General features: G+C 43.0%; 1 protein-coding gene across 9 annotated transcripts in view; it reads right to left on the reverse strand.

Annotated features, from left to right (window-relative positions):
* Positions 1–15,856, reverse strand: part of LRRC7 (leucine rich repeat containing 7) — a 216,376-nt gene that overhangs the window by 15,098 nt on the left and 185,422 nt on the right. For 6 of the 9 annotated variants that reach the window (XM_080406612.1, XM_080406611.1, XM_080406606.1 and 3 more), the window contains 6 exons: positions 15,486–15,666; positions 12,837–14,514; positions 10,893–11,042; positions 6,194–6,313; positions 1,473–1,691; positions 110–202 (listed from right to left, as the gene is read on the reverse strand). In XM_080406612.1, the coding sequence (XP_080262738.1) occupies positions 110–202; positions 1,473–1,691; positions 6,194–6,313; positions 10,893–11,042; positions 12,837–14,514; positions 15,486–15,666 (2,441 nt within the window). Of the gene's footprint in view, positions 1–109; positions 203–1,472; positions 1,732–6,193; positions 6,314–10,892; positions 11,043–12,836; positions 14,515–15,485; positions 15,667–15,856 lie in introns of those variants that run through there. The other 3 variants (XM_080406609.1, XM_080406614.1, XM_080406613.1) reach the window with 3 other exon arrangements.

Raw genomic sequence — 15,856 nt, forward strand, 5'->3', positions numbered from 1 at the left:
CTTTCAATTATCACAAAAGAAATGCATAAAAATTTTACTCATGTTCTCTATGTCTCCACTACATAGCACTCTAAAATAAGGACTAATTAGAGAAAAACTTATAACTTACCTTATCAGAAGGTTTGAATGGATTTCCTTGTCCACTTATTCCACCACTGATACTAAAACCAAGGCCAGGATTCTTCTCTATCCTCACACAAAACTAGGTTAAAAAGATACAGCAAGATAAGTCAATGCCAGCACTGAAGCTTGTGGCATCTTCTTTGCACAGATCCCGTCTCACCGTTAACAAGACGAGCTGACTCTCTCAGAAGCTGCATTACACAGCACCAAGTCAGCCGAATATCATTATAAACTGAAAGTATTGTCACGATTTTAGCCTGCTGCAACGATGCCGTAATATTCACAGTGCTACATGGATTTCTGCATATATTTTAAGATTTTATTTTCAAGGAGAAAAAACAACCGTTTAGACTTTAGCAGTTCATACCAGCCAAACATTCCAATTAAACACTGGGATAAATCTGTCTGTGAGGCTTCACCATGTGCACTTTTATTTTTCTAGGTGTCACACATGCAGCATCCCTGGGTGCTATGCCTGGGACAAACCCAAGGAGTAAGTACTGTGAAGCTCTGAGATCTTCAGACCATTTTCAGGACCAGAGCCACAGCCCTGGTAGCCTGCACTGAACACCAACCACTTTTACAAGTGCCATACTCCGGGAAATAGTGCTGAATCTTATCTTTTAGTCAGGATGACTCTAAATGACACTGGGTAATTGGATTTAAAATAAAAATTGCTTCAGTGTAGCTAAATGACTACTCATTGAGCCAGTCTGAGCATGTACTCGAGCCACACAAGCAATTGCTTCTGAAGCTCAGTGCAATACTCTGGGAGTTAATATAGGCAGCTACTCGTGTGAATTATCAACACTTGACACAAGAGAAAGGTTTACTAACGATTCTGAGCATTATTCTACAAGTCAAGTGTCTCAGTTGCCATCATTAAGGGACAGGACCACTTAATGAAGAAACTCATTGGCACCCACTTGGCTAGATGGGGGTACCGGGGCCACAGCTGGCCTTCCGCAGGGCTGAACCGGAGCAGCTGATACGAAGCGGAGAAGACCTGCGCCGTGCCAGACACGCTGCACGCTGAGCACTCAGCTAGGTTCCTGGGGAACTGGCAAAGCCAGCCAAGTCATTTGGTATGACCCAGTGACATTAGGTCTGTTTGGGAGCTTCAATGCCAGATTGTGTCGCTTGGTCAATCCAAGAACAAAAAGGCTGTTGGTGCTGGTGCTGGGGAAGAGGCCGGAGCTGCCCACCCACCGCCAGCTCGGCCGTACCTGCTGATGCTGCCCGGCCCTGCTGCACTGTCACTGCCCCAGCTCCCTCCTCCTGCTGTACACAGGGCAGAAAAAACCAGGGAGTTTTTGTCCAAGTGTTATTTTATAGACACACTTTCTCACCTGCTCCTGATACGCATCCGTACTTCTCTGACCCTTGGTTTGGATTAAGCATCGCCCCGTCTGAGGTGCTCGAGAGCTCTGCGAAGAGGGAATCTGAATAGGCAGTGGCGGCTGGAACTGCTGGATGGTGACTTTGTTCATGTTTCCTTCATACTGCTGCTCACGGCTCCGATGCTGTAGGCTTTGCGATCCCATTAAAGTCTGGATATGGCTACCTGCCTGTGGGTAACGTAACCCGTTAGGCCAGAAATTCAGGAAGCTGAAAAGAAGCAATTATTACAACTTACAGAGTCAAGTAAAAGCAAACCTCTTAAATCATATCAGAGGTTTGCCTTTTGACCACAGTTGGAAGAAACTGTGATTAAAAGCAGCAAGGATAAGGCCATTGCATTCGGTGACCCTAGGAGGTTGAAGGGAAGTTAGCTGTATACAGTATGTTTTATAAACAGAAAATATTTCTTTCCTTCACGTCATGATGTATGCTCCTGCTCAGAATGTTTTGTGAACTGAAAACGTTTAATAAATTGAAGCAGGGTGGATTATTCATCATAGCACACTCTGAAGATAATGGAATGGGTGTGGTTTTTTCTGAGGGTAGTTTGGAACAAGATTTATAACCGAAATACGGGTATTGGCCAGTATTGTGCACTATGTACGGAAAGCACAATCAGTTGAATCCTGTGCCTTGTCCTCAGAACAAATGTGGCTCTTGCAAAATGTAACTAATCAAAGTATCAAATTTCTATGGTAACATCTGCTGATTTGAAGATCTAATATTTTGTAAATGTAAGTGAAATACTGCATGTACATTGACATGGACTTTTGATATTTTCAGGAAAAAATGGATGACTGCTATCACTCTTCGTTGCCTCTGTCCCCACCACCTTTCACGCTTGCAGCTGTGACCTAACAGGTGAGGTCTGCTTTCTGTATTCTGTTCTTGACATGGTGAAGTTACATACTTGCTTACTCTTTGATACACAGTCTCTATTTAGGTACACAGATTACATAAATATTTGAGGCAAATCTTTGCAAAAGATTGCAAAATGTTGTTTCTTATAAATACTCACATGCAACTTAGCTGTAAGGGAACAAGCAAAACCCATGCTCTGTTGTATGATCAAATATTATTACCTCCATGAAATACCACACCGTTGCTACTGAGAGTTTTCAGATTATATGCACCCACCAACCAGCGCTACTATTTGAAAAGCTTGAATGTGACAGAGCATTCTGATTGCATGTCCCGGTACCTGCGAGCCTCTACGCACAAAACAGACCTGCTTAAACAACGTTTCACATTGAGGTTACACCAGCCAACAACACAATCACATCACCTCGTGAAGGTCTAATCCTCAGCACAACTGAACCTTTATGATCCTGGGTGGAAGAGTTACCAATTGTGAGTCTGTATTTTAGACAAAACTAAATTTAATACAGCAAAATCAAAACATTCCTTACCCGTTGGCCAATCATCTGGCCTCGGAAGTTATAGCAGCCAGGGCACTGGAATTAATTGCTTGTTGTCATAGCAAAAATACATATTAACAGATTTGCATCATCTGCAGAACACATCATTAATACAGATGCAGCTGGAGCTGCTCGTGTCACTGAACACAAAATCCCAGCGAGACGTGCAGTGATTACAAGCAAAACTGATCTGCTCTGTCCTATTTTTTTGCTGACAACATTTAAAGCAAGGGACTAGGCAGAATTATACGTCTGATGGTTCTTCGTTTTAGTACAAGAGAGAGAGTCTCAAGTGCGTAATGACAGAGACATCTCTTACTCCCTGTGCTGAAATCTTCAATCCCCAAACTCTCCTTGACATGGAATTGCTCAAGAGACGATGACAAACTTACTCCAAGAACAGCCTGGTGAAGTCAGTCTGTACTGTGAACTTCCCTCTCTTACAGGTCAGAGACCTTCAATCAACCAAGATCGGAAGGGAAAGAAAATGCTCAAGACAAACTTTGCAGCTATTCGTTAACTGCCCAGCAGCAACAAGCCGTAGCCACAGCGGGCGGCTGAACCCATGTCACCCTGCACTGCAGAGACGCCAGGTGAGCAGGTGACCACGTGCAGCTCCAGCTGCATCTGTATTAATGATGTGTTCTGCAGATGATGCAAATCTGTTAATATGTATTTTTGCTATGTATACAAAATATGTATATTTTGCATCACCCTGTAGCCACGGTGGCCAGCCTGAAGCCTGTTCATTTTCCATCTTCACTCTCACTCTTCAACCTCCCTCTTTCACAAGCAGCAATTTTCAGGTTCCCTTCTGGTGACCCCAGCCACACTTCCACCCTTTCCCTTTGTATGCAGAGGCAGCTAATGCAGAATACAATTGATTTAATCAAGAATGTAGCTGACTTCTGTCTTGTTGACATGACAGAAAAAGTCATCTTCCAAGAAGCATAAATACTGTGGTCTTTTAATAAATCAGTGGCTTATTCAATTTGAAGATTAAAATATCCAGCTTTCCAGAGGAGAAATAGCCCATGAATTATGAGATGATCACATAAATGATCATACTTAAAATAAAAATGGCACTTTATCTGTATTCTGAACAGCAAAAAGGACAGAACCAAGAATTTAAACCCCACATAATTATGTGGAGATTACTACGTAGTATTCCCACCCTACCTAACATACATAAATAGCCATCACTATATGTACAGCAGCCCCCTGTGTGTGGATAATTTAGGAACATGTATTACTGCGTCTGTATACATAGTACATCGGCCTGAGTACACACTCCATCCGTCTGTAGCACAAGCTCTTCCCCTTGGAAGAACAAGTCCCAGCTCTTCCTTCAGGGATTTCCCAAGTGCAGCACTACCATGTAGTGACTCTGCTCTGCAGGAGCCCATTCACACTAGTGCTGTTAGGTTAGTAGAAAAACAAAACATATACTACAATTTATATTTACATCACTCAATTGTCTGTTATGTTGAACTTCAATTCTATAGATTTTCTGAGTCTTGACTTCAAATAATTGCTATATTTTAATCCCCAGATGCTGGGAAACCAAGACACTCGAGGTCACTTTCAACGGAGAAGAGATTAGCGTTGTCGTAACTGCACATTGCAGACTACCTCCTGAGAATGGTGGGTAAACATTTTTCAGAATTCATTTTCTCACTCCTACTAATAAACTTTGAAGAGATCATATCACTACTTCTCGTGTATGCACAATGTGGCTCTTGCTGGAGATGGATAAGCTGCCTTTCCTGGAAATGGGAATTATTTATTCTGCAGAAAAAATCTCTATTGTGCAGACTGCTTCCCCTATTTCATTTGTATTCTTCATTTAACATCCACCACAAAAGTTAATTATTTTCAGCTCAGTGTCCAATATTTACAGTATAATTAAAGTAGCTGACAACGGATGTAACAATGGATTGCTCCACTGAGTTAAGCAGATTTCAGTATGGTTACGCAATGTTTGTACTTACCACATCTGAGCAGCCAGATACTGAAATATTCAGAACAAAACAGAATCTGTGGTTTCTTATTATAGCAACACTGATTGCACAAATGCAAGACATAGACCATGTTAGATTGTGCGAATGGATAAACACAGGTTTTATACCAATACGCCAACAAAGATAAGCAATGACTCCTTTTAAATTTCTTACCCTAGTTTCTTGCATACTAGAGGATAAAGAAACCCTCCGAGTTACTTGGCCATCAGAGCCAACTCCATGAACCACGCCAGGGCACCTCCTCCTCACCCTCCTGTGCCTGGGAAGGAGCCTCTGGGCTGCTCTAGGTGCAATGGCTTTCGTCCCCCATCTCCAAGCAATTGTCTTGTACATATCTCTCATCACTACTTCTGTATGAGTGCTACTGCTTCTGAAACTGTCCTGGATAAAAAGGTGTGAAGCCAGTAGGGACATACTTGCCCCATCAGTGCTGTTGGTTAATCATGCTACAGAAGTCATTAGTGTGCACATTATGACTTTCACACCGGTCTTCACTCACAAGGCTTTACTTCAGGAAGGAGCAGGACTGATCTCCACATGGGTAACAATCAATGTAATCATCACTGCTTACATGTGCTGCTCCACCTTCTAAAGTTGACTGCAAACAGTTTAGTTTGTCAAGATCCCCCATTCTCCGGCTTTATGATCAGAGCTTCTAAAAATGAGTTTCTCAGTCGGTGAGCAGAGCCAAGTTGGGGCTGGGAGAGAGCAGCCAGTGTTTTCACAGAACCAGGCCAGATTCAAGCACTGTAATTTAGTATCTACCACCACAAGGTACTTGAAATTAGATCCCTTTCTAATGAGTTTATCAGCAAATGATGTGTGCTTAGCGTGTCTGTGACTGACCAGACACCGGGCTGGCCTCCATCTCAACACATTTATTTTTTGTCACGATCTGAAAAATGTAATTGAAACATTTGTATCAAGACTTTTCAGGACAAGAGGGAACTGATGGCTCTGTGATACATCCAGGAATAAACCTGCCAAGCCCACTGTGCTCATTTCACACACCATAGACGTAACTACTGGCATCTGCATAAATACATACAAAAATGGGTAGCAGGCATGAAAACACCATCCTTAATACATAATTATTATTGCTTTAAACTCTGAAACAAAAGCATGTGTTTCCCAGACCTGTCCTCATTAACCTCTTCTCCTCCTTCCAGTGATTTGCTGGGGAGAGACAACAACCATGGCTATGTCAGCAGCTTTGCTCTTGCTGCTTACCTTCTTTGTGACGGTGTCCGGGGGCACGTCCCGCCGCCCCAGCGGGTAGGGGTTCCACTGGCTGCTCACAGACACCTCCTCCTGCCCGTTGTCCAGAATGCTGCTCTGCTGCGATGGGGTCTGTTGCAGAAACGGTAGGGCAGCCTTTAGTCACTGGACACACCACGACAGAAAATTCTCTCTTCATATTTACTTCAGTAAATCAAACCAGTTAAACTGCAACACACTATTGCTAAAATGGTAATCCTCTTGCATTTTTACATTATGTTGTTAACGTGCAATCCTATTGTTGTGGGAGTCTCTGCAAGCAGGACATCTTGAAAGATATATAAAAGAAATATTGAGAATAATGAATGATGGCAGAAAAGAAAATTAATTTAACGTAACTCATTATTTTCAGAGGAACAAATTTTGGCAAAGTTCCATGCTTAAACGTGCAGTCTGCTGTTACTCATTCAGGTTAGAACTTTCTTACTGGTCATTCAAGCATCAACAACTTCTTTATTTAGTGTTTGCCACCAAGATAAATTATATCCTTGTATCTTCCTCAGCAAATATTCCTTAACGGCAATATTGAATTTGTGACTACTCTTACCTCGCACTATGGTCTGTGCATCGCTGTGCGCGGTGTGCTTCTCACAGAGCTCTCTAGGCTATGGCTGGTTTTGCCCAAGTTAAGTGTATCATATGTACAATATTAATCAGTAATTAAATGCTTTCCTGAATATGAATGGACATAATACACATTTAAAGTTTCATAAATGAGCTTGATACTTATGTTATTATTTTCCACTTTTCTCTCCTTTTATACATGTTTCTTCACTTTTCCCCCTGGTTACTTTACTCCTGTTTTCAGTACTTTAGAGGACATGTACCCTTTTCTGTCCCATCCTGATTTTCTGTTATCTGTCTCTGTATTTCTTTACCATAACTGGAAATTTTGGTAACAAGGGCATGCCTTGTGTCAGACTTTCCAAAATGCCAACATTGCGGGACCACTGACAGCACTCAGCATTATGCAGTGCTTAGTCAGTTAATGCTTGTTCAGTTCTGCCTAATGGCAATCTGCAAAGAAAAAACCCAAGTCTATTCTTCCCCTCTGCCATTCAAGTAATTTCTTCTTCATTTTAGATTAAAAAAAATAATCATGAAACACTTCTTTAGATGACTGAAGAACAAATGAAATCACTGAAATATTAAAGCTGGTAACTGGTCAATCACGAACGATTTTTTTTTTTATGCAAGCTTAAAAAGCCTTTAAAAGTAAACAGAAATAAATTGTGATGTAAATCATACTGCTCAGAGGTTAAGTGAAAAAATTCAACTGTAACTATTTAAAAATCAAAGAAAACTTGCATTATAATTCCCTCACCATTCAAGAAGTCTTCTGGAAAAATGAGGAAAGATGTGATTTTCCTTATATTAAAAACCACTAGAAAAACATTTCCCCTGCTGAAACCACAAGACCTCCCTTGTTGAGCTTTCTTTAGACACATTAAAAATGGGAAAATGGGAACGAAGCTCAGCACTTTTTCCATAGGTTATCCCTCACAACTCAACAGACACTGGTCCCAGAGCCTGATGCAGCAGTGCTGCTGCTCTCAGCTAGCACCGCGCTCTGTTAATGCCGGCAGGTTTGAGCCCAGAGCTGCACGCTGCCATGCAGGCATGCATGCAACCTGACTGTACGGCTTTTAAGTCCCTCACAATGCAGCTAAACCTTTTTACGTGGACAGGCCAACCAGGACTGTGAGCAGCCTGCCTGAACACGCTGCCTGGGGTTAGCCCCGGCCCGAGGCTTCCCAGCCCAGGGTGCGCTGAGCCCTCTTCACCCAGAGATCAGTCTGGGTCCTGGTTTGGGCCTTGGTAGGGCTCTTTGTGCCCTCACAAACTCATGAATCAGCCGTTCTGCCCAGTTTGCTGCACGTCCCCACGTAACCTTCACCCAACGGGAGTACATCATCTGAGACCAGGGCAGTAAACAGCTTCTCAAATGAAAAAGTACAACTGCAAAAATTTCTGCTCTCAGTAGTAGTAAAAACCAAATCATCTCTGTGATGTGAGTCACCGCTTCCAGAGTCACCTGCGCACTGAGGTGCCCAAGGCTGTGCTGGAAATCTGCTCACCTCCCTGGGAGGTGAATGTCTAAACCATGCTAGGTGCCCTCCCCACGCAAGGACAGAGGCAGCTTCCTAAAGGAACTTCTGGTTTTCCTCCTAAGTGATCCGTGTGAATACGCTGATTATTCCTACAGGGAGGCAGTACTGTACACTTCTGAGAATGAAGCACACCAAAAAAGAACTGTGAGATGGATGCCAAAACCTGAAAGCATTCTTCTGAAATGTGTTTCTTTTGTTACTGCAGACAATGCTGCGCTGTTTTTATCAGCCACTGACTAATCTGCAGAGGTGAGTTTATACTCAAAATGGAAAAAGAGAAAACACAGAGGGTGCTTTCAGTTTTCTCAATAAATAGGAAAATTCCGTGATAACAGGTTTTTCTTTTCATTTTCTGCAGCAAAATGAATTTGCTTGCAACATTATTCATTTACAGAGCTTTGACAGACTGCAGACAAACTACCTATCTATTAAGTCTGGGTAAAAAATGAAAAGCAGCAGTTCAAACATTGTATACATGGTGTAGAATCGATATAATAAACTTTCCCATAATAAGTAATTTGCTATACTTGATTTCCTGATCTTCCACTGGACAATTAGACCTCACTCATTACTCTCTTGAATCCAGGCCAAAAGAATGAAGAAGAAGAGGTGAGTATTAAACTGCCGTGGCCTGGATTCTTTAAGAAATGCAAATTCTTTAGAACATATGAAGGGATAAAACTAAACAATACTAAACATTCATATTACTTGTCCAACAGTAATTTTTCTCTACTTTCCAAATAGACAGTAAGAGAATAAACCCCCCCTCATGCAGTTCAGCATCACATTTTATATGGGTATGTAGCAATGAAATGCTGGTGAGATATAAAGCAGAACAATTCACGTAAGACCATACCCCAAAACATGTCACTCTCAACAATTTCATTAATTTCCTCAGACACATCCATCTATCAGTACCCACATTCATCTACAGCCTAAAATTATTAAAGTTATATAAATATATATATATATAACGCCGTATTCCTAAATGTGTGCGGATAAATAGTACCATTGTTTGGAGCTGATGTCAAATGGACTTCTTTCAAGGACTTGTGACATGAATTAGTATATACCCAAGTAGACAAACAAATTCTTTGAAAGAAAAAAACAGTATGACCAACACCAGCAGGCTGCCTGTGCCCAAACACACACACACCTACAGTGAAGATTTGGCCTAGATGTCATCAACTCAACAACAGAGAAGCACACGCTAACATCAGGACTTGTTTAAATCCAGGGACAGCTGAATGGGAAGTATAAATGAAGTTAACAGTGTACAGAAAGTCAGTTACAGCAGGAGAAATCTGACAATGACGTACGTGTGTGTGTGCGCGTGTGCACATGCTGCTAACCTATCACAGCTTTGCTGGGAAATCCACTGTACCACACATATGCCTGTATTGGTAAGCTAAGCAGCCCTAAGGTCTGTCCTTTGGTCAGCCAGCACAATCTGGTCATGTTGCTGCCATTAAATTATCTTTTTCTTCTAAACAGGCTTGGATCTAAACTCTGAAGTTGGGCATTGGAACCCTCCTTTGGGAATCCCTGGCCAGTGCTGACTCTGGAGCCCCGGCGAGGGATTGCCTGGGAGGGTGCCAGCTGGCCCGGGCCAAACCACACCTGAGGCCAGCCCAGCAATTAACAGCACAGATGATCTCATTTCAGTGCCTGGATCTGTGCTCTGTTACCCTTTAATTACTCACAGACAGAGATGCTGCTAATTCGTACCACAGCTACTACTGCTAATGCAGTAAGACACTTAACGATGCTCGTCACTCCCAGCACTGCAGCAGCCCCCTGCCATTACAGACAATCCCAACAGGGCGGCTGCTTGCAAGCGTTGGGCAACTGGCTGCTGCTGTGACTCCGGTGTGGCCATACGTGACGCAGAGCAAGGTCTCAGCATCTCCTCTCTGATACTCTGAAAACACTTCAGCAATGTCCCTCTCTGGCTTGTCATGTGCTTTTCCCATCAAGCATTTGGTTGTATAGAGTTTTGTATGCATGTACTTATCAACAACATATCGTTAATAGCTGAAAAATAAACAGTTAAAAAATGAGAAAATTATTTTCTTTCTATAGGCATTACTCAAGAGGAGCTTAAGATTACTTTAGGTGTGGTAGGCATGTACTCAAAACTCATCAACTATTACAGCATACCAAATTAATGTTCAAATATTAAAATCTCTGTCTCTCCAAGCCTATTTAAATGCATATTAAACATTTCTACATTAATTTTTCTAAGATCAAACAGTCACAAAACAAAACATGTTCTCCATTTCTGTGCAAAGATTAAGTCATTGAGAAAATGATCGCATCAGTCTTAACACGAGAGCAGAAAGCAGTAATGACAGCCATGTGAGCTACTTAATCCAAAAAGCAAGATTATTGAGTAGGAAAACTGTATTATCATCATCTTTGCTTTTTGGATTTTGTATAGTATAAGCATGAATAATAGGCAAAAGCTAAACCAGGAAAAAGCAAGGAGTATTATTAATTTATTTTGTAATGCTGGTATATGCTGGCTATCCCATACTTACTTTCGGTAGAGGTAGCTCTTGAAGCATTTGGTTTTCAAATTTAGATTTAGTCTGCAAGTTTAAAGTCATGCTTCTGCCGGCATGCATTGCTGAAAAACCTCCAGAGTGCAGCATGCCAAGGCTAACTGTGTTGTGTTTGTAAGCAGCGGTCTGAGTAGAGGAAACAACCACGTGACAGGATATGAACACACATGCTCATTGAATTAAGTATCACACATATATGGTTAATTTCACAAAGTTTTAGTTTAAGCAAACAAACAGTACCAAGAAATAAATAGCTTCTTGATGCATGCACTGGGTCACATGGAAGCAAATACATTGCTAGTTATACATAAAATGGATACCATAAAAGACTTCAACGCTGACGGCAGATGAGATATGTCATTATCTGTTGTTTGAAAATTGCAGTATATAACATGGTACAAGTCTTTATTTTGCAAATACGGCCAAATTTTGGTACGTCTGCACAACCATGGATGGGCCAGAAAATATGTATCTAGTGTAAAAGAGCATCAGAGGCAGAGGAAAAAACCCTGTACAAGAAGGCTCTGCACCTTCTTACGAGCTCTGCGACGGCTCCCCGGCTGCAGCTGCGCACAAGGGACGAGCGTTGCCTGGGCCCTGCGCAGCAGGTACATCGGTCCTGCACGGACCAGCATCGCGCCAGCCCCGGGCAGAGGGGCAGCGGCTTCTCCTGCAGCAGCTGCTGCATCGCAGTGCCCAGGTGCTCTCACCAGCAAAATCTCCACAAGACAGCCCAGCTTCTTAGAGCTTTGCTTATGGTATGTTGCAAACAACTAGAAACTAGCTCACTGGCACCTGCAGGGATCACTATCAGCTCCGTGTCACTAGAGAAATAACCAGTGTCAGCTTTCCACGAGTTAAAGTATTTCTTAAGCAAATACACATTGTAAACTAAGTGTAAAGGTATTTCTTAAACAAACAATATCTGGGAAGTGTTTATTTCCACCAGAAATGTCTCTACTCGGGGTGCACTATTTTGCCTAGGTATCAGGTATTTTCCAATCAGTTTTACACAACACAAAGAAAATAGCTGAAGTAAGGAAAAAGCTTCAGCCTTCAAGCCAGTTTTTAAAATTTACCCATTTGATCCTTAATGATATTTAAATATGCATCGCATCCAAGCAACTGGAAGGTAATGAATATATTAACACCAAACTCATGAAACACCTAGCATAGAATAGGTATATGGACACATTTTGAAACTAACTTATGCATTTCATTGGCAGTAATTTTTCACAACCACTTCAGCTTATGAAGTAAATCAGATTCATGAAGTAGGTCATTAAATAGTCAAGATAGTGACTGAAATCATGCACTATAGTACCTGTACTGATTTGTATAGAAGGCAAATAAGCATAACTTCCTACAGCTAAGAGGATTAATAACCATATTCCTCATTAAAAACAGTGGCAGAGTATATCCCGTGATACTTTTCAGAGTTAAGAGATACCTTTAAATCCCCTCCACTAACAGTGACATGAAAACTAAAATACAGTATTTTACTCTTTATCTCTGATGTTTTTCTTTATTTCCTTTTACTGCAAAGATGTACCCAGCATGTTTTAACGCTCTCCAATCACTACTGAAGTGGTGGACTTCAGCAGCACGTTCACATCTGTTGATGAGGAGAGATTATCACGGTTTTTATTACTTCAGACAGTGCTGCAGCAGTTACCACGTTAGTAATGTGCACCGAGGTGCGTTACTTGTGCAGAGACTCTTTATCACTCATTTCCCCGGGAACCCCTCACTCCAGCTGCTTTTGAGCACCCCCAGACCCCTTTGCGGGCCGGTTCCTCTGACACCAATGCAGGGATTTCTTTACTGGGAATTCTGGTGGTTACCACTGTACGTGCAAATAGTTTGACATACCAAAACACACAACTAAAGGCATTAATTGCAGAGAAATGCCAAACATACCCTGTCTAACCTTCTAGCTTCTATATGTCTAAGTAGCTGTTGTCTCCAGTCAGCGGGCATTTTAGCACAGCTCTCATTTCCCTTCACAGGGGTAGGCCTTGTCTTTATATCACTGTTATCGGAAGGCTTGTCGCCATAGTTACCCAAGTTATAGTCTGACGGTATCTTTTCCAGCAGAGCTGCCATTGTTGGCCTCGCTGAAACCGGCCTGGTTTGGGATGTGCCGTAACTCTCTGTACTGTAGCTTCTTGCAGACAATGGCCGCCTTTGTGTAAGGTTTTTAACTGGAAAGCTTCCAGTCTGGGCTTTCACTTCTTGGTAGGAAGGATGCTCGTCTTCATACCTGCCGTTCCTCTTGAGGAACTGAGACTCAGAGACCGAGATGCTGCTTTGGCGCTCCACAGCTCCTCGGTAGGGAGGCCTGCCATACCTGTCGCTCGGGGGCAGCTCGTGGGGCTCACTGACTCTCCTGAACATGGACATCTCGGTGGAGCTGGCCAACGAATCTGCTCTCCTCAAGAACCCCGGCCGAGACCCCTGGCTTGCGAAGGGGGCACTGACTGCCTCGTCGTTCACTGAAGGCTGGGAGAAGGAGAACATGTGCTCCACAGGCGGGTAGCCGCGGTAGGCCCTCGGGCTGACCAGATCCTGGGGCAGGTTTTTACTCTGCTGGGGGATGTACTCGGGGTTGAGCTGGAAAGGCGGCAGTAGCCTCTTCTCGGCTGTGACCTCCACTGCTCCCTGCGGGTTGAAGCTTTGGTCAAACTGGTAGACCTTCTTTGTGACGGACGACTTCTGCTGCGGCTGCACCTTGACGCTGCCGTAGGTCAGCAGCTCATCATCCAGCATGGGGACCGACTGGCTGCGGGACATGCTCAGCATGCCGTGCTCCGGGCCCAGGAGCTTGTCCACCCTCTCGTGGGTGCCTACAGTATCATTACCAGATGCATAGTTTTCTAAGGGTATATTATACACTTTGTATGTACCAATGTCTATCTCATCGATACTTTGCGACTTCTTAAATTTGTTAGTTTTTAAATCCCGCATCATTGGAGAAAGCCGTTCTGTACTCTTGCTGATTGAAATAATGTTTTTGGAAGGATCTGGGCGACAGTGGATATGGGAAAAGACATTTGTGAGACTTCTGTTAGCATTTGAATCGTGGTATTCCCATGCTATTCCCGGAGTGAAAGTGCTAGTCATTTCAGGAGACTCTTTGACATGGTCTTTCCGCTCAGGCAAAGGGCTGGTGGTGGGAGTGCTTTCCAGTTTGGAAGGAAAAGCTGTCCTGTCTTCAAAAGGACTGGGGGTTCTGGTCCAATTTTGCCAAGGATTGGGAGGAGGCACTTCAGATTCGTGTGTGTTTCTGAGCGTTGGCTGCTCCAGCTCCAGGGGAATGCCAACTATCCTGTCTTGTCTAATCAACGGCCTGCGTCCGTGTGCAGATGTGCTTCTAGATTTCGTGCTCAGGAGGGGGTTAGCACTAGGATTCTCCACTGTGCTCTCCTCCGCCACAAACCCTGTGTTATCGTAGTGTGAGCTGTCATTCCAGCTGTCGGCGAAGGTTTCGCTCAGCGGGCGCCTGTCGGTGCGCTGCGGCAGGCTCCCCGCTGGAGCAGATTCCCGCTGGCTCAGCAATGGCTTTGTTTCAAGGGGCTGTGGAAATGACTGTGCCAGCCTGCAAAACCGAAACAAAGCGAAACAAGATAAAATGCCCACTATTAGAGCACATAAGCAGTCATCAGAGAGATGCAATTATACAGCGCTTTAATACTCTCCCATCTATGCTCTGGCTTTGGGATCGTATGAGATGTGCATCTTGTGCCACTGGTTTGGCAAGAACAGCTGCAGCAGTTTTTTGCACTGAAGGGCAGATTCCATAAGTATGTACACAGAGAAACTAAGAAGTCAGTCAAAAGTCCTGGATGGCTAAATGCCATGTTCATATAAATCCTGCTGAACAAATTTTCCTGTTTTAAAAATAATTTTCTGTGAGTGCAGTGGAAGATTTTCTTACACTTCATTTATTTTTTTCAAACAAAAATACTAGATTCAGTTTGTGTATGTTCTCACCACCAAAATTTTACGCACCTCCAGTGAGCAGGCTCTAGCCTCTCTTTAATGGGGCAGAGCCTGTGGATGGAACTGTTAGGTGATTTATAGCAGGAACAGACAGGGCAGGGTGTTCTCGGTATCGCACGAGAATGGTTTCAGGTTGCTGATAGCCAGTGCAAATTACAACTTTCAAAGAACTGTTGTTCTTGGAGGTCCAGGGCAGAGTGAGGCTCAGGACAGCAGTAACAGGAGAGACATACACTGCTGTCTATGCTAAACTACAGCCAGCTGCAGCTCAGGACCACACAGAGCAGAGTAACTGTAGCTCAATGTCTAGGCACTTTTAATGCATGGTTATAGCACATAGTCGAAAAAACAGCTGTAGACTTACTGTCATTTATAGAGTATGAACGGGTGGCCAACTCTGCACAGCCTGGGCTCTGAATAGCTATGTACACCTCTGCAAAACTGTGGTAAAAACATTGTAGTCTTTTAATTGAGTGCCTCAACAGATAGCAAATGATCACTTTGAATGCATATGACAACATAAGATGAAAGGCAACCAGAAGCTCTGTTAAAGAAAGATGATCACACCTGTTCCCCCACAAAGAGTTATTCACTGCTTCTTTAGCCGTTGTCTGCAAGGACCCCATTTTAACATGCGCGTTGGAGGACCCTGAGGAAGCCTGGGAAGGGGAATAGTCTGAGTAAGTGCCTGAGGAAACGCTGTTATTCAGACAATGGATCTTATCTGCTTCAGACTCATCTGTCGATTCTGCAACAAAACACAGCAAATGTTTTCAGGAGGTGATATTTGAAAACTTAACTCCAGAAAAAATTGATACTATGGAGAAATATATATTCGTGTGCACAAATATGCATGTAATGTTTTAAAATCAGAGTGAAGTGCAGAACATCTTAAGTAATGCGTCTCTTTGCGTACATTACGTATGCTTTCATCTAAA

Source organism: Falco punctatus (assembly GCF_963210335.1).
Source record: "Falco punctatus genome assembly, chromosome: 11".
Classification (NCBI taxonomy): domain Eukaryota; kingdom Metazoa; phylum Chordata; class Aves; order Falconiformes; family Falconidae; genus Falco; species Falco punctatus.